This window comes from Myxine glutinosa, chromosome 8 (genome assembly GCF_964187855.1).
Source record: "Myxine glutinosa chromosome 8, kmMyxGlut1.1, whole genome shotgun sequence".
Taxonomy (NCBI): Eukaryota; Metazoa; Chordata; class Myxini; order Myxiniformes; family Myxinidae; genus Myxine; species Myxine glutinosa.
Window position 1 is genome coordinate 93,671,154 of NC_136268.1, and position 27,040 is coordinate 93,698,193.

The 27,040-nt window shown below is 43.6% G+C and overlaps 1 protein-coding gene across 2 annotated transcripts in view; it reads left to right on the forward strand.

Annotated features, from left to right (window-relative positions):
- Positions 1–27,040, forward strand: part of LOC137432727 (GTPase-activating protein and VPS9 domain-containing protein 1-like) — a 127,996-nt gene that overhangs the window by 13,029 nt on the left and 87,927 nt on the right. For both annotated transcript variants that reach the window (XM_068124863.2, XM_078783546.1), the window contains exons 2-6: positions 11,102–11,366; positions 11,529–11,796; positions 12,563–12,802; positions 12,958–13,122; positions 20,107–20,277. In XM_068124863.2, coding sequence (XP_067980964.2) covers positions 11,185–11,366; positions 11,529–11,796; positions 12,563–12,802; positions 12,958–13,122; positions 20,107–20,277 — 1,026 coding nt within the window. In that variant the 5' untranslated portion in view covers positions 11,102–11,184. The remainder of the gene's footprint in view (positions 1–11,101; positions 11,367–11,528; positions 11,797–12,562; positions 12,803–12,957; positions 13,123–20,106; positions 20,278–27,040) is intronic.

Below are 27,040 nucleotides of genomic sequence, written 5' to 3' on the forward strand. Positions count from 1 at the left end.
GGTTGCCCCCCATAGTTAGTTCCACGAGCAACACGTAGGCCACTTGTAGTATTAGTTGTGTCATAGTATGTGTAAGTATAGGCCATTTCCCCTATTGATACCTGCGTTGTGTAAAGACATGAGTTTAGGTCCCGGTCATTTTGCGTTCACCCTCCAATTCCACCTCTATGGGCATAATTGATCCCGCGCCCCATTTGGCTGCCCGCTCAGTTTATTACGCTTTGGCTGCCCGCAGCATTTGCTGCCCTTTGCTCACTCACTAGTCGAGTAACACGAGGTAGGCCTGAGAAGGAGGAGCGCGAGGTCGGCGTCAAGGCGGACCGTCAGAGGCGATGACGGTAAGAGCCACCAGCCAACCAGGGCTCGAACGGCATGGCATGAGAGGGTGTGGAGAGGCACGTCTGGTGAGTTCTCGAAGGTTCGCGGGGCGTGCCTATATAAGTCGCTGCACAAAGCCCTTGAACAGGACTCGCAGAGGATTTGCCAGGACTGAAGCAAAGGACTTGTTGGGAGAATTTACGAGCCGGACTTTGAAGGAGAACTTGACTCGCATCGCTCGTTTTGAGGCATTGAACTGTAACTCGCACAGTATAACGTACGCGCCAGAGGAGAGGAAGAAGAGACGTTGAGTACACGGCTGCAGCCAGACGCGCCGGTGGCGAATAGCGCCGACGGCGAATAGCGCCGACTTCAGCCACGCGAGTAAACACGGTAATAGCCGCCAGTGATAACCGCTAACCGCCAAAGTCCGCTCCCGACCAAATCGCCCCGTAATAACCTTGTGCGTCCAAACGACACGCGGAGAGCTCCTGCCTTCTCTACTTTCTGCCCTTTGCACTGGACATCTGCAAAGGGCATCTGCACTGGACGAGCCGGAGACCGGAGGGAGCTGCACGGGAGCCATCCTTGGATGCGGACCATCATCCTGCAGCTGCAAGCCCGGTGTGAGTGTGTGTGTGTGTAACGGGCCCGTTTGTCCTGGGTATTAAGTTAAGACTGTATAATGCTGCACTGTGTCCCCTTTTTCTGGAATCCTTGTTTAGTGTAAATAAATCTGTTCTTCCTTTTTCCAATTCGACTGCTTTTGTGATTTATCCATTGACTAAGCGTGGCACGAATAAGATCGCTGGAACCGGGTTCACCATATAACCGGCACGGATCGCGTGTACGCACCGCTCGGCGTCTCAACACGCATGGTTCATGCGGGGCTTATTTCCTCGTTTCAGGGCAGCGCGAGTAATTAGGTAATAGCGATTCTAGTCCTAATACCCTATTTCGCGCTGTCCGGGAGGGACGTCATAGGTCCCGGGTCCCGCCAGGCCAGTCAAAGACAAGGGGACTAATCCCCCCTTGGTAAGGTGAGAAGGCCGGCATCGAGATCTGCAACAATATATATATATATATATACATACTGTATATATATATTAAACAAACAAACAAAAAAACCAAAAAAAAAAAAAAAAAAAAATATATATATATATATATATATATATACAGGGGGCTGCAAAAGTAGGTATACAGTAAGGATTTTACCAGTATTATAAGATTACCGTTCGCTGGATCTCACCCCGATGGACTTCTTTTTCTGGGGATGTGTAAAAGCCAGGGTTTTCGCACACAAGCCACGTTCTGTTGATGCCATGATTCAGTTCATACGGGAGGCTTGCCAGGATAATTGATGCTGATAAAGACCTTTGTGCCAGAGTGTGCATGGGTGTCCACACTCGACTAGTGGAGTGTGTGAATGCCAGGGACAAACAGTTTGAACATTTGAGGGATTAATATGTTTATTATTGATATGTTTATTATTGATATGTTATTATTGATATGCTTGTATAATCAATAAAATACGTTTTGTGCACACGTTTTGTTTTTCATTACTGTATACCTACTTTTGCAGCCCCCTGTATGTGTGTGTGTGTGTATATATATATATATATATATATATATATATATATATATATATATATATATATATATATATATATATATATATATATATATGTATATATACATACATACATACATACATACATACATACATACATACATACATACATACATATATACATATATATATACATACATACATACATACATACATACATACATATATATATATATATATATATATATATATATATATATATATATATATATATATATTATATATATATATATATATATGTATATATATATATATATATATACATATATACATATATACATTTGGACAGGTGATATGATTTATGATTGTAATTATTTTTTACTTTATTTACCATACTCTTAGAGAGTGTTGGTGTTGCCGAAGCAATTTCTTGCCAAGGTTTACACTGTACTCTGGATGCTGGAGCGATGGGAGGGGGATTCCCCTCCTGCCTTTTTCCAGGAGGGGCAGGGGGTTGAGGGGGCAGGAAGTACCTTGTCATGTAGACGTCTGACAAAGTCTGATGACATTGCTGAACTAACAGTGAGGGTAAGAGGTTTCTAAAATGTGTCGTATCCTTTTACTGCCAATAGTTTTGTCCTCGCAAGTCTTTACGACCCTTTAGGAGAGGCAATCCTTTAAATTTCCTCCAAAGGATTCCTCGATTCCAATTTCTTCTGTATCTAGTCAATGTTTTCTGCGATAGACACCACACGTATCGTGGCAGTGATTGATGTTATCTGACAAACTTACAGCAGTTACAAACCTCTCTCCACGCTCTGTTCTTACTGTAACATCTTGTTTAGTGCACAGACAAATGAGGTGCTCCAATATCACCATTTCTCTCAGCATAATCCACATCAATTAATGATCAACACAATCAAAGGCTTTAGCTATTGTGTACAGCCTGTGGCTGCTGCTTGCATCATTTTCTGGGGGCGTGGCTGTGCCGCTGATGCAGTGCCCTCTGTTACACTGGTACTCATTTCGCCGATGCTGCTCAGCAGGATGATAGGCTGAGTAAACCCACCTGGTGTTAATCAATGGCATGACAGGGGCTTGAACTCAAGGCCCTAAGATTTTTAGCCAGTCACCTTAACCATTAAACCAACACCAGGCAAACACTGGGGTAAAACGGTGGTAAATTCCAGAATTCATTTATTTATACGGTCTTTGCAATCTTTATTTAAATTTAATTACAAACCTTAATACTTTAGAATACAAATCACCTTCTTGTCACTTTCAAAACCCCTCTGTTTATCAGGACTTGGACACGTTATGAAGGGTAGTGTATAAGCTCTGCTTACATACCACCAAACGTCCGGAATTATAACACCATCTTTAAAATGATCATTTTATTTAAATTGTCGTATATACTTGAACACTATAGCCTGGTGTTGGCTTAGCGGTGAGGGTGCTGGCTTGGGATCCCAGGATCCTGAGTTCGAATCCCGGTCGATCGCTGAATTAACGCCAGGGGGGTTGACTCGGCTTGTCATCCTTTTGAGGTCGGCAAATTGAGTACCAGCTTGCTGGGATGAATGATCCCGGTGTGTACCCCGATTTAGAATAGGTACTTGTTCTTTATCCGTATCCCTGCGTTTGTCGTTGGAGATTGTTCCGTATCCCTGCGCGTCATAAAAGGCGACTAAGGGTTGGCGTCAGGAAGGGCATCCGGCCATAAAAACATTGCCTCAAACAGGGAACCATGATTGTCATGGGGTCCGCAAGGCTAACCCCTGCTCTAGCGGGGAAAAAATGGCCTTAAAACGATCATTCATTCATACTTGAACACTGTGTGGGGTAACGTGTTGGATGAACTCTCTAGTTTGACCATGTATTTCAGGATTTGGACTGAAGTACATGCATGCGCTAGTTTGACAACCTTTATTGGACTGTGTACTTTGGCTATGGGACCAAGATGCACTTCCCTAACTTTAAAAAAATGTTTTTATAAACTATTAATTAATTTATTTTCTAAAATAAAGGTCCTGTCATACGATGATGACCAGTGGTTCCAAACGTTTATAGTATGACCTTGCATTCTGGCCTTGTCGGTTTGCATGTATGCATTTTTTATATGATTATAGGCCTTGGCCTTCAGGCCTGACAATGAACTGACAATCCTCCCAAAAAAGGCTTTGAAAGCGATATCGCCAGATGATGCTGTGGGTGACTGCATTGGGCAGTAGGGGGAGTGTGTGTCTGTCTGTCTGTGTCTGTGTTGTCTTTGTTTTTTATTATTATTATTTTTTCCATCAACTGTAACAACTGGTTTGCCAATTCATTATTGATATATACATATATAATATATATTGTTATGTTTTTCAGGGGTGGAGCAGTCTGGAGTTGGATTAAGGCCTTATAGGCCTCAAGCTGAGGCCTGAAATAGTGCCAAAAAAATGAGTTTCGTTCCGAACTCGTGGGACTACGATTTCTATGCATTTTTTTATTGTATATAACATGCCTGACCTTGTGTTAAAAGTTTAACTCTGAAATCCTGCCAGTTTCCGTGGTCATGTAGAGTCAAAAAGGAGGATTTTTAGCTCCGGTGTCGACTTTGCGGTGTGGTATCTCCGTCAGTACATATCATTCAGCCGAGGAATTTATGCCAGGCACAGACCTCCCATGGTTCTGTGGCCCTGTCAGTTTTGAAGGCTCTTACTTACGCACGCATCATACAGCGGAAATGTAAAAAATGTACTTTTGTCGTACGTACCTACTGTAAAATTCAATGAATTTCTCCGAAATTAACCCAAAATATTTTCGAAACCATCAGAGATATCCTCTCGAAAATGGGTAAGCTTGGCATATGGAAGGGATACTGCTTATTGACGACGTTTCGTGGTTGTCTGGAAAACAACGGATGAAGGGAGCGACACTAAAAATGCCTCTTGATGCCTATGGGGACCGCATGATGACCAGGGATAGCATAGTGAATGTGGAGTAGGGAAGCTTGGTATTATGGTCGGCGGTATGAATCCGATGAATACATGATAATCCATTGATACAATAAGTATCAATCCATAGATAATAATAAGGCACACACCTGAAGTAAATCACATGATAGTTTATTCACCGTCGTGTCAATATGCAAAGATGCAGGCTTCGATGTATGCGAAAATTCTGAATGTCCACGGGCTCAAGTAGCACAAATCTTCTTAAAATTTCAAGGCAATCGGATGAAAATTGAGGATTTTAGAAATTCGACAAAGTTGGTGAACTTTGGCCTATGTTGACCTATTGACCTTTTGATCCCAAAAATAATAAGCTTCTTGCTTATGATCAACTCTACCATTTGGTGAAATTTCGTGAATATCGGTTGAAAATTGTGACCTGTAGGCGCCTGACAGAGACAGACAGACAGACAAACAGACAGACAGAAAAACAGACAATAACGCACAAGATCAAGCAATATACTTGAAAAATCTCAGGTAGAATTAATCAGCAATTATTTAGCTCAGGTAGAACAGCAAGGTGATCGTGAGTATTTTATTATTAAAATTAGTATACAGTGCACGTTTTTATGCCTCCGCAGGACGGTTGTCCGTCCGGTTGTCGGTCCGTACCAGACTTTCGTTTCCAGAATAATCGCTTATGGGATTGGCTTATTGGTATGAACTGTCATAATTAATTGGTATGATAACAAAATTGGTATGAACTGTAATGCAAAGATGAACTGGTTCGATTTTGGGTTGAAAAGGTCAAAGGGACCATGGTCGTGTGACCTTTTAATTTAAAATCGTGTTTTTGTTTTTTTTTGCATACAAGATCGAGGCTCGTGAAAGAGCGAACATTAATCACACAGAAAGACAAACAGACACATACAACAAATAACATCGGGAGCGGTAGACAAGATGGGGAGAGAGGGGGAAGGACACAAACAAAACATTTGAGAGCAGGGACCGAGAGACATGGAGACATGGAGAGATCTGTGGGAGGGAGAGGGCTTTGGGGGGGAGGCATGTGAAGGGGGGGGGGGGGGAGAGGTATAAACATATGGACACTGCCAGGACTTCCAGGAAGGAAGTTGGAATTTCAAACAAGGTGGATCTGGGGTGAATTAGTGGGGGTAGAAAAGATCAAGGTTTTGGATGGGGGAAGATAAGAGATGGTGGTGAACAGCTGTTTTAAAGACCTGGTGGGAGGAGTGGGATTGAAGGGAGTGTGGGAGTTTGTTCCAGAGGCAGGAGAAAAGAGGAATGAAAGAGTGAAGGTGAGCAGAGAGTCGAGATTTCGGCAGTTTAACCATCAGAGGGTTGCTGGCAGATCTTGTGCGACCTGTAGGAATATTTGGGGGACAGAGCACAGAGAGAGCTGGGGGAGCAAGGCCGGAGAGGAGTCGGTAGAAGACAGAAAGACCACCTACCTGCCTGCGGTGAGTGAGTGAAAGGCCCTCAGAGATAGCTTCATCGCGGGAGATTCCAATGATTTTGAAAGCTTTGGATTCAACAGCGTGAAGCCGAGCAAGGTGTGAGGCAGGAGCACCAGCCCATAGGGGAGAACAGTATTCCATTGAGCTGCGGATGAAAGCCTTGTATGTGGTGAGGAGCTCAGGTGTGCCGAGGAAGGACTTCGCACGACGGAGGATGCCCAGTCGGCGACTGGCTTTGGAGGCCAGCTTGGAAATGTGGTTTTCCCAAGAAAGATCATGGCAGATAGTGAGACCCAAAAGCTTGAGCGACAGAACTTCTTGGAGAGGATTGTTGAGAAAGTAGATGGGAGGGTTGTCCAGTCGATCTTTTCGGAGAGACATAGTAAGAGAGTGAGATTTGTCAGGATTGAAAGACACTAGGGCATTGCCCGTACGTGGGTGCCCGTTCCTTGCCAAAAAAAAAAAAAACGCTACCCGTACGCTCTACCCCGCCCGTACGCCCGTAAACAAAAAAAACAACGCTCTTCGCTTCCGCCCTTCGCTCTGACTGAATTGGGAGAAATAATGCGCATAAGAAATCGAATTACGTACCGTAATGGCGGTCAGCTCGTAACGCGCTCAGCTCCGCTCGTCTCACATCGGCCACGCCTACGCAACAAAGCGTTCTGTGATTGGCTGCCGGAAGTTCGCAAATCGTCGCAGTTACGATGAATCGTTTTAATTTAATCGCAGTTTGAATTCGTTTTAAAACATAGTTTAACGGCAACATAGTTTTCCAACGTGAAATAAATGAATACGCTGTCAAATGTGCCGTCCGAGGTAGAGTCTGATCGCCACGTTCGGCACACGTGATAGCTCGCTGCTCTCTGATTGGTTGAAGCGTTTTTTGGACATAGCTCGGTAAGTACTTGTCCGATTAATTTCAAACCTTGAAAAGGCACATCCTCGGGTCCCCAGCAATATACCTGGCAAGTTAAAAGTATATCGGACCCGTGGTTGTCGAGAAACAGCGGTCACAGACAAACGTACAAACGTACAGAGATTACTGGAATTATAGATAGATGTTCCACTTGTTTGACCAGTCTGTGATTTTGTCCAGGTCTTCAGAGAGTGAGGAGGCTGCAGACTGCCGATCTGAGGGAAGAGGAATGGAGCGGCAGAGAGTGGAGTCATCAGCAAAGAGATAGAGAGGATTTTCCAGAGAGTCGGAGAGATCATTGATAAAGACCAGAAAAAGCACAGGGCCCAGCACACTGCCTTGGGGAACTCCAGCCTGAACAGGAAGGGGAGATGAGAGAAATCCATTCAGGGCCACACGTTGACTACGACCAGAGAGGAAGTCCGCAAGCCATGCATGGAGATTTCCATGGATACCATAGGAGGAGAGTTTGGTGAGCAGAGCTGGGTGCCAGACCGTATCGAAGGCACGTGATATGTCAAGGGAGACAGCTCTAATTTCCTGTTTGGCATTGAGGACCTCCATCCATTGTTGAGACAGCAGAAGCAGCATGTCCAGAGTAGAGTGACCTGGTCTGAAACCAAATTGATGATCAGAGATCAAGCCATTGGAGAAGAGGAAAGATTTCATATCCGAAGCAATGATGGATTCCATGACTTTGCTGATAATTGGGAGCAGGCTGATTGGCCTGTAGTTGCAAGGATCTGTTTTTGCACCTTTTTGGTGTAAAGCGGTAATGTTAGCTGATTTCCAGGATGCTGGCAGATGACCTTGAGCAAAAGATAGGGTGAAAAGAACAGAGAGAGGCTGAGACAGAGCGGCAGAGCAGGATTTTTGGACCCGTGGGCTGATGCCGTCTGGTCCAGTTGCAGAATCAGAGTCGAGGTTTGACAAAAACTCCTCCACCTTGTCTGGAGAGAAGGACACACAGAGGACACAGAACTTGTGGACGAGAGAAGGGACTTCAATCAAACTTGACAGTAAATATCGCAGATGCTTCTTCATGGTGGTCGAACCCTTCCCCCTCCTCCCCCCAATGCAATTCGGGGGCAAAATCTTCCCCATTCTATCCTGCTGCCCGGATTCATCAGGTCAGCACTTTATTAGGGTCAGAGTGCCGATTGGTCCCCATGGACAAACAAACAAACAGACAGACAAACAGACAGACAGACAAACAGACAGACAGACAAACAGACAGACAGACAAACAGACAGACAGACAAACAGACAGACAGACAAACAGACAGACAGACAAACAGACAATAACGCACAAGATCAAGCAATATACTTGAAAAATCTCAGGTAGAATTAATCAGCAATTATTTAGCTCAGGACCTTTCCCTCTTGTCCCTGTTTCTCTCTTTCTCCAATTCTGACGTGGCCCTGACTTCGTGAAGGTGGATCACACCATCCTAGATGTGGGGGGTCTCTGGGTCGTTTCTGGGAGATCGATCCGCTGTCTTTGTGTCACGGGCTTGTTCGAGAGAACTGTCCGAAGTGATACAACAACAACCAAATTTGACACCACAATGGCCTGCTGTGCAAAGATGGACAGATTAATTTTTGGGTGTAACAGGACATGTGCCCTTTGAAAATATTTTTGCAGATCATAACTCGAGTTTGAAACATCTGAGGTTTTACCTCTGTCATGTGACCTTTAATCGAGATCAAACGTAAACAGTGGGTTGACCGAACGCAGGCGGACGCATATCCAATATCACCCACCAATGCAGACATTGTACAACAAAGCTCGTTTCGTCCCACCCTGCACAATAACGTGGGGTATAATTAGCAGTGTAGGTAGATCCTAGACTCGTGGAGGTAGATCCTAGACTCGTGGAGGTAGATCCTAGACTCGTGGAGGTAGATCCTAGACTCGTGGAGGTAGATCCTAGACTCGTGGAGGTAGATCCTAGACTCGTGGAGGTAGATCCTAGACTCGTGGTGGTAGATCCTAGACTCGTGGAGGTAGATCCTAGACTCGTGGAGGTAGATCCTAGACTCGTGGAGGTAGATCCTAGACTCGTGGAAGTAGATCCTAGACCCGTGGATGTCGATCCTAGACTCGTGGAGGTAGATCGTAGACTCGTGGAGGTGTATCGTAGACTCGTGGAGGTGTATCGTGGACTCGTGGAGGTGTATCGTAGACTCGTGGAGGTAGATCCTAGACTCATGGAGGTGTATCATAGACTCGTGGAGGTGTTGGTGAACTCGACGTTGACCAGATGCTGGTGTCTGTTGGCAAGATTGTGGCACTCACCGTCCAATTGCAGCCACGTCTGCAGGCATTCACGATATTTACTCCATCTGAGAAGCGTAAACGGCGAAGTTATGTCATTCACGACGTGTTCAAAGTGCATGAAGCACTTTAAACGCGATTTTCCCGAGGCCATGACTAAACATTCAGCGCGACATGGGCGCCGCCATTTTGTATGTCATGTGACCCAAGCAAGTGTTCTGATAGGCCTAGATTCAAAATTAGTGCCTTCGATGCAAGACAAAGTAGTGCGACATAAACGCGTGGAAAACTTTCAAACTGGCAGGATCTGTTAGTTAAACTTTTTGCATGTGCTACAACTCGGCACGTACTCAGATTACCAGTGATTATTTTTTAGTCTCTCTAACCTCGGAACGGGATTGAACGATACACGGTGTCAGCTTGAGGCCTATTAACTGTATGTGTTTCCCGTAGTTATTTTATTTATTTATTTATTTATTTTTTGTATACAGAGTCGAGGCTTGTGTTGGAGCTAACACATTACACACGGAAACATGCACGGACACATAAAACATACAATAAATAAAGTGAGCGGGAATCAAGAGGGGGGGGAGAGAGAGAAGGAAGCACACAAGCACAACAACGTTAGAGAACAGGGACGTCGGTAGATCTTTGGAAGGGAGAGGGCTGGGGGAGGAGAGAGGGGTACACGGTATAAAGCAAATGAACACCACGAGGAATTTCAGGAAAGAAGTAGGAGATTGAAAGAGGTGGATTTGGGGTGTATTAACAGGGGTAGAAAAGATCAAGGTTTTGGATGGGGGAAGATAAGAGATGGTGGTGAACAGCTGTTTTAAAGACCTGGAGGGAGGAGTGGGATTGAAGGGAGTGGGGGAGTTTGTTCCAGAGGCGGGAGTAAAGAGGAATGAAGAGTGAAGGTGAGCAGAGAGTCTTGATTTTGGCAGTTTAACCATAAGAGGGTTGCTGGCAGATCTTGTGCGACCTGAAGGAATATTTGGGGGACAGAGCACAGATAGAGCTGGGGGAGCAAGGCCAGAGAGGAGTCTGTGGAAGACAGAAAGACCACCAACCTGCCTGTGGTGAGTGAGTGAAAGGCCCTCAGAATCATCTTCATCGTGGGAGATACCAATGATTCTGAAAGCTTTGGTTTCAACCGTGTGAAGCCGAGCTGGGTGTGAGGCACTGAGGCAGGATCACCAGCCCAGAGGGGAGAGCAGTATTCCATTGAGCTGCAGATGAAAGCTTTGTATGTGGTGGGGAGCGCAGAAATGCCTAGACAGGACTTTGCACGACGGAAGATGCCCAGTCGACGATTGGCTTTGGAGGCCAGCTTGGAAATGTGGTTTTCTCAGGAAAGATCATGGCAGATAGTGAGACAAAATCCTCTGGACTTTTGAACCATGTGTTAAGGAGACGTATTTGGGTGAAGTGTTCTGGTGTGGCCCAGCTGGTTGGATAGGTCGATTCGTTTTAGTATAGCTAGGGTAAGCAAATGGTGGATTTTGCCGTATGTATGCAGTTACATTGGTAATGAGATGTAGCAGTTGAGATGAAATTGTGATTTTTTTACATTTTTTATATCTGTATCTTCTCTGGTATGCAGGCTGTGCTGGTAGCACTTGCAATAAATTGCATTATTGATGATTTTGATGGTTTGTGGTGGAAGCTGTGACCGGTGACGTCGAGATGAAGGCTGACATAACAGTACTGGCTCGTCACCTCAAGGAGGAACGGCTCTATGTCACCGTTGAGAGACAGATGCTCCAGCGCTTGAATGCCGAGGTGTTGAAGACTGCCGAGCGTCTCTACCATACTGCTTGGATTAGCAAGGAGCAACGACTTAACCTTGATCGCCTTATCCTTACCAGGTGGGCTGGAGGAGATTGGATGTATTGAATCCTAAAGATCAAGTTTTCCATTGTTATATTTTTTTGTATTGCACTGTTAAGCTGTTTGACTAATGTTGTTGAGATAAATTGCAACAACAGTCTTGACAAGATCTTAATGTTTCCCTTGTTTTTTCTTTGAAGTGCTGATGCCTCTCCTGCCGAATGCTGCCAGCGTGCTAAAGTCCTGCAGGTGACGCACTTTGTGGATGGTTACCGCCGTCTGGGTGTGCACGAAGGTGCTTGTGGAGATTTTCTATCCCGCCTACGGGATGCGCCACGTCTTGTTGTCGCCTGCCTCGTGTGTGGGGAGCGTGCGGGCTTAGAGACAACACCGATCGTGGCACAGACTGTGTATACAGTACTGTATGCAAGTGCCATTACGCCACATGATGAGGCGTACCTTCTGCAGGTGTTCCCCTTTGATGAATTGCGTGCTGATACTATATTTTGTTTGCAGTTGGTTTTGCTGCAATTCATAAATGTTTTGGTTTGTAAGCCAATTTATATATATTTTGGTTGTTTGTGAGCCATTTGTTCTTGGTTGTTTGTAAGCCATTTTGGTATTGGTTGTTTGTGAGCCATTTTTGGTCTTGGTTGTTTGTAAGCCATTTTGGTCTGGGTTGTTTGTGAGCCATTTCGGTCTTAGTTGTTTGTGAGCCATTTTGGTCTGGATTGTTTGTGAGCCATTTTGGTCTTGGTTGTTTGTGAGCTATTTTGGTCTGGATTGTTTGTGAGCCATTTTGGTCTGGATTGTTTGTGAGCCATTTTGGTGTGGGTTGTTTGTGCGCAATTTTGGTCTGGATTGTTTGTGAGCCATTTTGGTCTTGGTTGTTTGTGAGCCATTTTGGTCTTGGTTGTTTGTGAGCCATTTTGGTCTTGGTTGTTTGTGAGCCATTTTGGTCTTGGTTGTTTGTGAGCCATTTTGGTCTTGGTTGTTTGTGAGCCATTTTGGTCTTGGTTGTTTGTGAGCCATTTTGGTCTTGGTTGTTTGTGAGCCATTTTGGTCTTGGCTGTTTTGTAAGCCATTTTGGTCTTGGTTGTTTGTGAGCAATTTTGGTCTTGGTTGTTTGTGAGCCATCTTGGTCTTGGTTGTCTGTGAGACTGCTTTATGTTTTTACCCGTTTGCTGCACGCCGTTGCTCCTAGTTTTAAGCTATTTGGTTCTGGCCCGTTCAGGTGCTGCGCTACCTCGCTGAGTTCTCTCTCAAGCCCAGTGACTCTCCACGTCGACTCCTTCGCCGAGGAAACTGTTCATTCAGCTTGCTCTACCGGCTGTTGTCGGAGGGACTGGCTGCTGCCAAGCTATTTCTGACGGCCGCCTTGCGTGAACCTATCCTACGCCTACTCGTTGAAGACTTGGACAGACTTGAGACAGATCCTGTGAAACTGCTGGATTCGCTAGACATCCGTACTGAGGTGTTTTTTCAAATGTGGCTGAACATGCATCTTCTTTCCTGTTTTGATTTCCCATATGATTTGATCAATTTGTAGAGCATTTGTGTGTATGTGATATTATTTCGTTATTATTTGATTCCTTTTTTTGACTGTCATCCCTGCTCCATGTCGTGCAGGAAAAGCTTTTTGGACCTCGCAGTGAAGAGCCGTTTGCCGCACGTCTCGCAGAGGCAGTGGAGGCGAATGTGGTTCGTTTGGTCGCCCTGGTGCACCGTTTTGCTGGGTCTCTGCGTCGCAGTGTGCATTGTTTCCCACTTGCTCTCCGCTGGGTCATCTCACAGGTAACTCAAAATTTGTGGTTCAATTTGATTGTGGTGTGAAGGTTTCTGGGTATTTTTGTTTTATAACATTGGGATAATTTTTGGAATACCATGCTTCCTTTTGCAGTCTTGTAGTCCGGCAGCTAAGCTAAATATAGCATAACAATTGTGCATTTTGTGAGGAAAGCACCAAATTTGGCACACTCGTAGACTATCATATCATGAAAAGATCTGGATATTGGGCCATCTCAGATTCAGAGATTTGATTTTTGCAAGATTTGCAGATTTTGCAGATTTGCAAGCTGAGATTGCAACGCCAGGGACGGCCACTCCTTCCTGCGAGCTGCCCACGTCACCCGCACAAGAAGAGCTCATCAAATCACTGCAGCGGCACTGCACATCCTGCAACACCATGCGTATGAACGCCACTGTATGACATATGCTGATGATGCAGAAGACCTGCCTTAGTTCGAAGACTTGTGTCACCAGAGAGAAGAAGACATTCCCAACTTTCAGTACTGGGCAACTGTGCTGGAACTAGAGATGTTGGTACTGGTCTACGTGCGTTCTCTGCGGCAGGCTTCATTCACGATGTACCTTGATGCCCTGACGGAACTGGTCCCAAGGTTCCATGCCTTAGACCACACACACTATGCCAGGTGGGTCCCTGTTCACTTGAGGGACATGGTTGCACTCCCAATGAAGCACCCAGATGTAGCCAGAGAATTCAGGGCTGGCAGCTTCACTGTACAGAAGATGAAGAAGGTGTTCTCTTCGATCCCAATCGAATCGAAATCTTGCAAAAATCAAATCTCTGAATCTGAGATGGCCCAATATCCAGATCTTTTCATAATATGATAGTCTACTAGTGTGCCAAATTTGGTGCTTTCCTCACAAAATGCACAATTGTTATGCTAAGTTGCCCCACTATTGCTCAATGTTTTCTGCATGACATTGTGAGGGTGATTACAATCATGTCCATTGTTTTTGCCATTTAACACATTTCCATCTAGTTCACGTAAAAATAGGAAAGTACCGTGAAACCCCGACATTAGCGTATTCGACATTCGCGTACCCCACATATTTCACAGCTCAAAATGTGACCTGCTTTCACAATTGTGGTCCTGTTCTTCGCGTATTCGCATTTTTGTGGGCTCAAAAACCATCCCCAGCCACCCACGGATCCCCAACATTGTTGGTATTTTCTGTTTAGGAGAAAGCCTGGCTCACAGAGGCTATTGCAAAAACTCCGCACTGGGGAAGGAGCAAGAAGGAGGGTGGAAGATTATAGATGGGTTATGACGTGGGGTGGCTTGGTTTCTTGCATAATTATTTTAGTATTTTCTGTTGAAGGAAAAAGCCTGGGTCACAGAGACTTTCACAAACCCTCCACACAGGGGAAGGGTCAGGTCGGAGGGAGGAAGAAGATTATAGATGGGTTATGACGTGGGGAGTGGGGAGTGGGGTTACTTGGTTTCTTGCATAATTATTTTAGCATTCATATATTTTTGATCGGGAACCGCATATATACGAGTAGAATTCTTGCATTTGGATAGACCCAACAATATTGCCTTTGTGTAGAAACATGACTTTGTCGGAAAAACGTCTCTAAAATGGCCATCCGCTGGGGCACAGAGCAATTGCTCGACATCTAGCCAGCTGTCTTAGGGTTTGGAATGTTTACCTTTGGAAGAAATCACCAAATTTGGCACAGGTAACCTTTGATAGGTATTAATCAAATCCTGATATAGGACACACATTTTGGCATTTGTTAACACTCCTAATTAGCATAAATCCAAAATGGCCACTGTCGATTATCGGCTAAAACCCAATATGGACATATCTCACTTAATAATATGCCGATGAGTTTGGTATGCATTATGATAGTTTTGGGTATGCCCGATCGATTGTAGAAGTTTTCATCATCATCCAAGGTCAGGGTCATGAAATAAAGGTCATGGTCAAAGGTTTTTGGCCTAGAATAGCTATAATTTGCCAATAAAACTGGCATTGGAGATCTATTTATGCTGTGTTAGATGTATTTCATGCTAGATCAGATCATGTTATACTAAAATAAATGCCTCCTTTTGTCTCTGATGTCAAGGTAAAGTCCAGAAGGTCAAGGTCATGACCTCTAAATGCCGCATGATCCGTATATTGTTCGTAAAGTTCAAACCGATCATGTCAGAATCATGAATGTTGAGTCTATCAACAGCATTCAATGGCGCACATTTTGAGATCAACCACAAGTTTATTCAAGTTTATGCAACCCAAAATAACGGAAAACAGTATCAGGAACTATCCTTTTTTAACATAGGCAGCCCACTATTGAATTGGAGGTGGGCAAAGTCAATCATATCTATAGCTACAACAATGATATCAGGCGTGGAGCAACATTAGATACGACATGACTCAATTAAGTACAGTAGTATGGTGTTAGTTGGGAGTTGGTGTTGGAGGAGGACCAGGGCAACCACAACAGCTTCCTCCACATTTGCATATGGCTGTGCACACAAGGCCCTTCTTGTAGCAGGAGCACATTCCTGCACAGCTTGTAGTGCATCCACAACTGACCAGCTCTTCCAGGGCTTTCCCTGCTCGAGGGAGGGGAGTCCAGAAGGACACCAAACCAGACTCAGACTCAACCCACCCCAGGAGCCTGGGCTCGACAAGACTTGTTCGGCCACGAGAGATTGCCCCCACACGTATCCAGCTTGATAGGTCGCTCTCTTTATGTGCTCTATCAGGGCTGCCTTGGTTGGTGGCAGGTACTCGACTGTGCGAGATAAAAAAAATAAAAAAATAACCACCTTTAGAGGCCATTTTCCCCCGCAAGCGGGGGTTGGCCTTTTTCGGGGACCATGGTTGTTGTTGTTTTTCGGTCCCCTTTTTGAAGCAATGTTTTACGGCCGGATGCCCTTCCTGCCGCCGACCCTTTTTGTCGCCTTTTACGACAAGCAGTGAATTACCAGTGAACTGGTACTCAAGTGACCAGTGACCGTGCGAGATGACTGAGCGAATATCTGTTGGCATGCTTGGATGACTTCCTTCAGAGGGCAGGACGCAGAATATAGTGAGATGACAAAACTCTCAATGACATTGATATCCTTTGACGACAGTGTGAGAGGCTATCAAGTGGCATAACGCGGTTGTGAGCTCTGAGACGACAAAACTCTCAATGACATTGATATCCTTTGACGACAGTGTGAGTCTGTGAGAGGCAGTGTGAGAGGCTATCAAGTGGCATAACGCGGTTGTGAGCTCTGGTCTTGTGCTCGACTTTCCCTACGCTGATTTCTTTTCCGTGACGGAAAAGAAGGATGTGTTCTCGGACCCTGTCACGGCTTGGAATGTGGGGAGAGCATGTGACTTGGTGGGAGACATGGTGTTGCAGATGTTGTGGGCGGAAATATATCTGAACTTCCTGGCCATTCCAAATGACTCGCACAATTTCTCCACACCAATATCAGTGAAGAAAGAGATCCTCAGGACAACGATGTCAGTGTCGTTTGCAATGATCAGTGTGCGCTTTTGTAGTCTTGTGAAACTACATTTGCCGCATGCAACATACCTCTGGTATCGAACTCTCCGTGGTTGCATGGACTAAGCGGATACTCTGTTTGAATCACAGGGTCGTCATCACATGGTGCAGGATTCTAGAGGATGTTCTCATCCCAAGTTGTAATAACGACCTTCCCCTCGTAGAAGACGGACTGAGCGATCAATCCTGATAGATACTGGAACAGTTCCACCTTATTGGTTTAGTTGTGCAGATAGCTGTTCCAGTTCTTCAGCATATTCCCATTCCCATCACTTAGGTTTGTTATTGACAGCATTGTAGATCAAGAGCTGTGCAATTGAGAAGGCCACGGACTTCCAACTACTGTCAACCTCTGGGTTCGAGTTATGTTTCACTGAAGGGCCACACACTACCATGTCAAGAAATGCTGATAAAGTGTAGGGATTGGACTTCTCCAGTGCGTTGCGTGCAATCTCACCATCAAATCTCTGTTACGAATCAAAGATGTGTTCCCTGGGATGAATAGCTGTTCGAACCATATTGCATTCATTTTGATCGGGACTGCAGTGTAGCTCAGGCGCAGCTGCCTTTCCAATCACAGCTTTACATGCAATGTAAAGCTTCTTAAAAAACATTTTCACCTTTCATCCATGGCATTTGTGACAGAATGCGATCCTTGAAATGAGGCATGTGTACCCTGTCTGTAACTATGCCACCCAACTCCATCAGTCTAGTTTTGTATAGTTTTGCTAGCTCTACAATGTAAAACGATCCAACACTATCATCCTCAGTGACATATGCCACCGTTTCAGCGAGGGCAATACCCTCCTGCTCAGACTGACTGGTCTTATCCTCGCTCAGTTTTTTACGCAGACAAGACCTATGGAATAATACCTGGTCATACAATCTTTGTGATAAACTGCGTCGTGTGCGAAGAAGTCACCGTTTGCAAGTTTGCCAAGCATATGAAAATCCTCCAGATTAGTAGCCCATGCCCTCACATTAAGGTCACACTCAGTAGGAGAAACACTATGCATCACATTCTCAGTCCTCAATACCACAAAACAGACAAAAATCACTCAATGAACCTCCACCACGACTTATACTTGTACTGTATCGACTGCTCTCATTCAGCCTTCTTGTCTTGGTTGGACTTGCATGCTCTGGTTCTTCAACTGCATCATAAGGCCGCTTTCCGTTGCGGTGTACTCGAGTGAGTTTGTGTGGAATTTTGCATGATTGTTCGTCAAAGTTTGTTGACGATTGGCATCGTTCGTAAGGGATTCAGGAATATTTATTGGTACACTACTGCCTGTGAATGCTGAAAGTGAATTTGACAGCGATTCGTATCCCGCGCCTTTGTCTTTACGTTTGCTTTGTGCTGGACACCTGATCTCCCCGCCGTTGGTCTGGTAAAGACAGCATAGCGACCAGTTTACTTCCTTTGACACCATGTTTCGAGTATGCACCTGAACAAAAAAGAACCATTGTCAGCAAATTGTAAAGCTTTTCAATAACACAATTCTACTGGCAAATTATAGCTATTTTAGGCCGAAAACCTATGACCTTGACCTTTATCTCATGACCTTCACCATGGATGATGATTAAAACCTCTACAATCGATCGGGCATACCCAAAACTATCATAATGTATAACAAAATCATCAGAATCGGCCTATTATTAGTTGAGATATGACCATATTGGGTTTTAGCCTATATCGACAGGTTTTAGCCTTAACCTTTATCTCATGACCTTCACATTGGATGATGATGAAAATCTCTACAATCAATCGGGCATACCCAAAACGATCATAATGTATAACAAAATCATCGGAATCGGCCTATTATTAGTTGAGATATGACCATATTGGGTTTTAGCCTATATCGACAGTGGCCATTTTGGATTTATGCTAATTAGGGGTGTTGACGAATGCCAAAATGTGTGTCCTATATCAGGATTTGATTAATACCTATCAAAGGTTATCTGTGCCAAATTTGGTGATTTCTTCCAAAGGTGAACATTACATTCTGATACCGACGCTACGATAGCAGACTAATGGTTGAAACTTCCATGGAAAATAACTTTAAACCCTCTTCTTCCGGTGACCTGAAAATAAAAGAGATTGTCACGTTGGAAAAATTATGACAGCTACTTGAAAAATTGCGCATCATTTTGGACCATCTTGTCGGTGGAGTGATTGCACCAATGATGTGTGGAAATGTCTGAATGATGTTATTGATTAAGTGGTTACCCATATTTTTATTTTTTGGCTCTGACAAAGGGCTAATCCTCAGCATCTGCTGCGTCCTGTTTCCCACAGCTATAAACATAGTCTTATCAACTTTTGTTTAATAAAATCTTGTCTGCTCATGCCGACAGACACTGGCCTTCACATAGATCAGTATTTGTTTGTTTTCCTGGTCTGTTTATACCTCTGACCCCATTGTATTAAGCTTGGATATGAGCCTTAATCCATGCAATAATTTAAAAAAATTTTTTTGGGTATAATGCTAAGCATATGTAATACTTATACTTATGCTAAGCACAAGTACTGTAATACTTATTATGTGTGACTCAATAAATCTCATTTATCTAACTAGCAACGGTACCCGCCCTATGGGTGAGGCTTCAATTGGGAAGCCCAAATGAAAAGGCAAAATATCAGAAATTGTAGGCTTTTTTTATTTTAAACGATTCATATAAACATCCGTTGAATTATATCACACGCAAATCATCAAAATCTAAACAGTACATGGCGCCCATTTTGAAAAAAGATTGAATTCTCTAAAACGGAAGTGGTCTTTCTTTCTTTCTCAGTCGCACGTTTATGTGTGAAGAGTGCGCGCCGAATCTGTAACACGGAAGGGGCCTCTGTTTCTCATTCGCTTTGCACACACTGCCATGTTACTTCGGAGCCGCACGTTTATATGGGAAGAGTTCGTCAGGAGTCGATCTACTCTCTCCTGCTACGTAGAATAAACAGTATTTGTCGAATTTCAACAAAAGCCACATCACTGTTCATATCGGTAAATATTATTCCATCGTGTTTGGAAAAACAATATAGCCTATTTTACTCCCAGGGGTCCCAGGAATACCCACCCAAAATATCTTTGCGATCGGTTGAGCCGTTTTTGTGGTACCTTCGAACGCACGAACGGACATTTGGTGAATTATAGTAAGATGGAAGAAGCCCTCACTCAACCAATATCGATTATACAAAGCTTCACAAATAATGTGTTGTCTCACATTCACATATTCTCCTGGACCTTCTTGAATCATGATACATGAGTTTGTGTTTCACAGCTTGGATCAATAAATGCTCATAGCAATTTAATTGGGCCTATGATATAGACTTTTACATATTTGAGTGTTACGCTCCTTCTTGGATTGGTGAAGTCTATAAAATTACCCTTGATGAATGGTGGCTACATGTTTGTACAAGGTGATAGTCATGCACACTGTCCTTAAAGCGCCTGTTCTGACAGGTGTATGAGATTTTGGCGTGCATTGAGGGCGTTGGTCCAGGTGAGGCTCGTGCCGTGTGCACCGACCTGCTGCTTCCCTGCTTCATTTGTCCGGCACTTGTCAACCCAGAGCAGTATGGTGTCATCGCCGATGCACCTATCAATGAAGTGGCAAGGTTCAACCTCATGCAGGTACCAGTTCTGAAAGCTGTAGTATAATTCAGGGGTCTTGCTAATCTTTGGAATAAGAGGTAATTTATTTTGTATAGAATAGAACGCCTCATCAGTTTCGGCGTTTAGGGGCCACAAACCAGCCAGCCAGTCAGAAAATAAAGAAACTAATTAACTTATTTGTATTTCCATATCTTTTTTTCCCCAAAATGGCACCCATACCACGTGACCTATGACGTCGCAATTAAAAAAAAATTAAATTCTACAGGATGAGGCGCAGCTATGGTGAAAATTTCCTGTTAATCGGACCAATGGTTGCTGAGAAAAGCATACAGTCACGGCCAAAAATATTGGCACCCTTGCACCTTTTTCAAATAACTCACATTTTTTTCTAAAAATAGTTTGAAATTGACTAAATTATTTGGTCTCCACAATTCTTTATTTCACTGTTAATATTACAGAACCTTTGTTTTTGATTCAGAACTTAATATTTCCTTTTAAATCAGAAAATAGAAAGAAATGGCATTGACAAAATTATTGACACCCTTGACTTAATATTTGGTAGCACAGCCTTTGGACAAAATAACTGCAGTCAAGCGCTTCCTATAGCCATTAATGAGCTTCCTACACCTCTCTACTAGCAGTTTGACCCACTCTTCTTGTGCAAACTGCTCCATTTCTCCCAGATTTGAAGGGTGCCTTTCCGGATTTCCAAGGGAGTCCACACAGGTGATAAATGCCATTTAGATCTGGACTCACTGCTGGCCACTTCAGAACAGTCCAACGTTTTGTCTTGAACCATTCCTGGGTGCTTTTTGAAGTGTGTGTTGGGGTGATTGTCCTGCTGCATGACCCATGATCTTCGACGGAGACCCAGCTTTCAGACACAGGGTTGAACATTGCGCTCCAAAATGCCTCGGTGATCTCCTGATTTCATGATGCCATGCACACATTCAAGGCAACCCGTGCCAGAGGCAGCACAGCAACCCCAAAACATCACTGAACCTCCTCCATGTTTGACTGTAGGGAAGGTGTTCTTTATTTGAAGGCTTCATTTTGTTTTCTATAAACATAGAGATTATGTGCTTGATGAAAAACCTCTAATTTGGTCTCATCTGTCGCAGGACATTTTCCAGAAGGATTTTGGCTTGTTCAGGTGTATTTTGGCAAACTCCAGTCGGGCTTTCTTATGTCTCTCTCTCAGCAGTGGGGTCCTCCTGGGTCTCCTACCATAGAACCCCTTTCTATGAGTTGGCGACGGATGGTGCGAGTTGATACTGTCCTACCTTGTGCCTGAAAGTCAGCCTGAATCTGTTTGGTAGTTGATTGAGGTGCTTTCTCCACCATTCAAACAATCCTTCGCTGCAATCTTCGATCAAGCTTCCTTTTGCAGGCATGTCCAGGGAGGTTGGCTGCAGTGACATGGACCTTAAACTTACTGATAGCATTGTGTACAGTGGACACAGGAACATCAAGGTCTCTGGAGATGGGATTGTCCATGTTGGGCTGCAATCTTGTGTCTGAGCTTGGGCAATTCTCTGATTTTCTTTCTTTTCTCCATGTTCATTGCAGTACCCACAGACACAAAACAGCAGAATGACTCCTTTTTCTCCATTCAAACAGGTTGAGAGTGATTTTTATATTGCAGGCACCTGCAACTCAGCACAGGTGAGTTCAATTCCAAAGTAAAGGAGAATCACCTGCTTGAAATCTAATTATTTCTAACAACTTCTAAAAGGTACCAATAATATTGTCTGGGCCATTTTAGGATTTATGTGTGGAATAAGCTAAGATTTAGTAGTTTTTTCAGCTTTTTTTGTTTTGTTCCACTGCAAACCAAAGATATACATATGTGGATACCAAAATATATTTTAATTTCAACAATTTTCTGGAAGAAATGGTGCATTATTTGTAAAAAGTGCAAGGGTGCAAATATTTTTGTTCATGACTGTACTTGTCCTGTACAGACAGACAGACAGACAGACTCAAATGCAACACCCTCTCCTCTGGCGAGGGTAATAACAATACTTATGATAATAGCATAATATTAATGTTATTACAAAGCAATATCCCTCCTCCCCAAAGGGTTTTGTGATTTGCGATATTGCCGCCCCCACTCCCATTTCCCCCCTGTCTGCGACACCCTCTCGGAAGTAAATTTTATTATAGGGAATTTAGAATGGTGAGGCATGGAGAGGCTATACCCACAAAACGCTAACTCGTCCGTTATGTTGTCTGCGATGCCCACAATATCGGTCGTGTTGAGGTGTATTTGCGACTCCACTTCACTTGCCTCCTTTGCTGGTTCTTTGCACAAATCACTTTGTCGCTGGTTTTCTTCTTTGGCTGTATATCTGCATGTACCTGTGGAATAAAATGCCATTTTTCGCCCCAATTCTGAGGTTGACTAAAATTGACGAATGTGATTGGAGTAAATCAGCCGTGGATGAGCCAATCACCTATCACATAATTGACTTCGTGATGAGGGAATGTATTGTTTTACATGGAAGGGGTCGATGATCGGGGTTTTTGTGAAATGGACCACATTTATTAATATTAACATATTCATTTTGTGTAACTTACCAGGAGATTTTACCAATGAGTGTAGACGCCCCGGAAAACGCATTACAACAGGGAGGGTTGGAGGCGATACTACATTTGGTTTATCTCTATCTCATACACATCCAATGTATTCTGTTACATTTTAAGTTGTAACTTAGAAGATTGTCATGGGGACCGCAAGGCTAACCCCCGCTCTAGTAGGGAAAATGGCCTTTAAAATGCATGTTGTGTTGTTGTTGTTGTACATTTTAAGTTGATTTAATGACATATTGCACCATCATGAAATAGGAGGTTAAATATGTTCAACATTGTGAGTTGCACGTTTGTAGCAAATTGTCCCTTTCCATGCCTTGCGAAAGCAACAACAAAAGCTGCATGGCATTTTGAAAGGGCTCTTGATTCGGCTTGACATATTGGCAGCTGCACCTCTGATGGTGTCTTGAGGGCATTTAATTTTGTTTAATGTGTGTCTAAATGAAGGCCATTAAAATGGGATTATGTGTTTCAATAGTGCATAACATGCAGAATATCATGCCACGAGGGCTCTTGTAATGATTCCCCTTATTGGATTGAACTATTTTGCGTAGATTTAACGTTTGCCCTGCCCTACTACACTCGAGAAGTGGAGAGTTAAGAAAGTTCATGTAAAACATATCTGTTGTGAATTTGATCACTGGCTGTAAATGCATCCTCGTGTGACGCCTCTAACATATCAGTTTTTCCTTAGTCGTGTTTTCTTATTTAGTGCCATTTTTTTCCCCTGCACACCCAAGGTAAAGTATCACCCTCTTCATTAACATTATCTATCAAATGTACGTGTGATCGACTTTTGTCCCCAATTTGAAAAGTCACAAAGCGATGGATGAGTCTTTACACTCATGTTGTCTATGTTTAGCTTGTGAACTATTCCTGTTTATATTATTGTTGTGTACCAGACTGTAACATTACCGTGTTCTCTGTTGGGTTGAAGTGTTTGTCGTGATGTTACTTTGGGCCACTGGCAGTGCATTGTAGATTCTTGGAAGAGTGACCGTAGTCCATGATTGATCGCCGGAAGTGTTGGCGTGCCGGCAGGCATCGCCACATACTGCGACATGGATGCTTCATTAGGTATATGGCAGGCTCGAAACACCAACCTGGTCCATATTGTATGGTCCGTAGAATGAGTGCTTTGATTATCTCGACACGTCAATATTGACCTATTATTTATATTTTACTTTCTTCTTCATATTCCTGCTTTCCTCATTTATTTATCATTTATCCTAAACCTGTGTGTGTTTTTGTGTCGGTTGTTGATTGTCATCTCCATAATTGGGATTTCAGAAGAATAAATGGAGTCCTCCCAGAACTCAAAGTATCCACCTTCATTTCGGTGTGAAGGATTGTGATTCATGGGCTAAGTTGTGATTTTTGTTCTCAAAGTTTTCTTCCGAGGGATTTTTTCAGGATCGTCACTGAACCCTGGACAACCTCCAACTGTAGTTCGTTTGTAGTAATGTTCCCAGGGATTATTTTTAAGATCTCCTGAAGGTTCTTCTTTATAATTCCCATTGCTCCAATTATCACTGGTACAATTTTGGTGCTCTTCAGCTTCCAGAATCTTTTCATTTCATTCTTGAGGTCTTGGTATTTGGTAATTTTCTTGATTTCTGTGTTATTTATACTAAAACCACTGGGTACTGAAACCTCAATTAGCAATGCCTTATTTTCCGTTTTGTATCTGAGTACCATGTCAGGTCACAATACTTTGTTTTCTATGTTTACTTGGGATCACCAGGTTGTACGTGAGCATTATGCCCTCGTTTTCAATGATTACTTTTGGTTCATGTTTCCATGAGTTTTGTTTTGTATGCGTTTGTAGTTTTGTGGCGTCAGGAAGGGCATCCGGCCATAAAAACATTGCCTCAAACAGGGAACCATGATTGTCATGGGGCCCGCAAAGCTAACCCCCGCTCTAGCGGGGAAAATGGCCTTAAAACGATCATTCATTCATTCATTTTTTTCCATGAGTTTTGTGGAACTGGGATATTGAATTTTTTGCAGATGTGCCAGTGGATTACTCGACATACCTTGTTGTGCCTTTGTGTGTCCAGTTGTTCTGACATGAGTTTTTACTTTCCGATAGGAGGTGACTTGTGCTTTCTGTTTCTAGTTTCTACCTTGCAAAATCTGCACTTGTCTGACTGACACAGTCCTGCCATCTTCATAAAACCATTGGTGTACATTGTCTTGATCTTGGGCAAATAATTATAATTCGTTCTCCATTCCAGTTGAGCTGATCTCTTCTAAGCCATTCCAATGAGCCTTCTTTGTCTATGCCCAATCTGTCGAACTTCTTTTTTTAACTTCTCCCTGCTGTTTTATCGTTTTTTCAGTCGTCGGTGTACATCTGTTGATATTTTGCTTTTTTATTTTGAGTGGGCCTTTAAGTTATACCTCTTACGATGCTGCGATTATCGTCGGTGCGAAGGGTATCGTGTTGTATAGAGAATTGTCATAGTGTATAATTGCTTTCTTATTCTCTCCCCTCTTCTTCACTAAACCCTGTTTCTTGCACTACTGAAGTGTCAGTCTGGTATGTGGTCTGGAATTGCAGGGATGTGAGGTATCCGTGTAAACGTGGATATTTGCCCTTTTCAAAATACCTTTCCTCGAAAGAAAAATCTTTTCCATGTATTTCACATGTAAATAAAATGCACCCAATCACCTTTTGCAGAAACTCAATAATGAGAAATTCATGTTTACGTGATTTGCTTTTTATTACCAAAATCTTTTGTGCCTGACAGTTCACGTTTACGTCAAAAGATTCTCAGGTCATGTTTGATAATTTATTGGCGTATGGTATTGCATTCTTGGTGGAACCATCATGTGCACTCGGTTGTGTGGGGAAGGTGAGAAATGACTCGGGGAACAATTAAGAACACCAATTGCTCAGCAATTGACATTCTTGATCGTTCCCCACAGTCATTTTTCACCCCAAGGTCTCTGGGTGTACCAAGTTTAGACATCTTGTTAGTCTAAGGTTCTGAAGACATGTACAGCATTGATTTGACGTTTTAACGATAATTATTCCTGTCTGCGTTCAAATCCCAGGCCAGCTATAAACTGTCATCCCTGTGTTTCACAGGCAGAGTAATTCATCAATGTGTGTGCCGTCCCGTGAAACTGGTGTTCCATCTGCCGGGATTATTTTATGGATGTTAAAGATACCATGTGTCCTTCGCGGAGAGAAGGCGAGTTATTGCCAGCACCCTGAACAAATTCTAAATTCCTGCCCTGACTTTGTGTCGGAGTGGCGACCCAACCAGTGTTGTAGCCTTGTTGCTGCTTCGGCAGCACCAAAGCTCTTCATTGGGAAAGGTAAATAATAATGATGATGTGTTATGATTTTTAAGCTGACAGGAAAACTAAAAGTATGTTTCTTTCATTCTGTGTCGGTTTTGAAACACACTTGTGGATCATGTGAATGACTTTTTTTTCTTCTTTTTTTTTTCTTCTTTTTTGTATACAAGATCGAGGCTTGTGTAAGCTAACATTAATCACAAAAAAAAGAAACGGACACAAAAAGCATATAATAAATAGAGTGGGAGACAAGATGGGGAGAGAGGGTGGGGAGAGAGAGGGAAGCACACAAGTACAACAGTAGAGAACAGGGACATCGGGAGATCTGTGGGAGGGAGAGGCCTTGGGGGGAGGTGGCATGGCAAGGGGGAGGGGTGGTGGGAGAGGTATAAAACACATGGACACTGCTAGGACTTCAAGGAAAGAAGTCGGTATTTCAAAAAAGTGGATCTAGGGTGAAATTAATTAGTGTAGAAAAGATCAAGGCTTCGCATGGGGGAAGATAAGAGGTGGTTGTGAACAGCTGTTTTAAAGACCTGGAGGGAGGAGAGGGATTGAAGAGAGTGAGGGAGTTTGTTCCAGAGGCGGGAGAAAAGAGGAATGAAAGAGTGAAGATGAGCAGAGAGTCTTGATTTTGGCAGTTTCACCAGAAGAGGGTTGCAGGCAGATCTTGTGCGACCTGTAGGAGTATTTGGGGGACAGAGCACAGACAGGGCTGGGGGGTGGGGGGGGGGGGGCTAGGCCGGAGAGGAGTCGGTAGAAGACAGAAAGACCACCAACTTGCCTGTGGTGAGTGAGTGAAAGGCCCTCGGAGTTTGCTTCATCGCCGGAGATTCCAATGATTCTGAAAGCTTTGGTTTCAACAGCGTGAAGCCGAGCT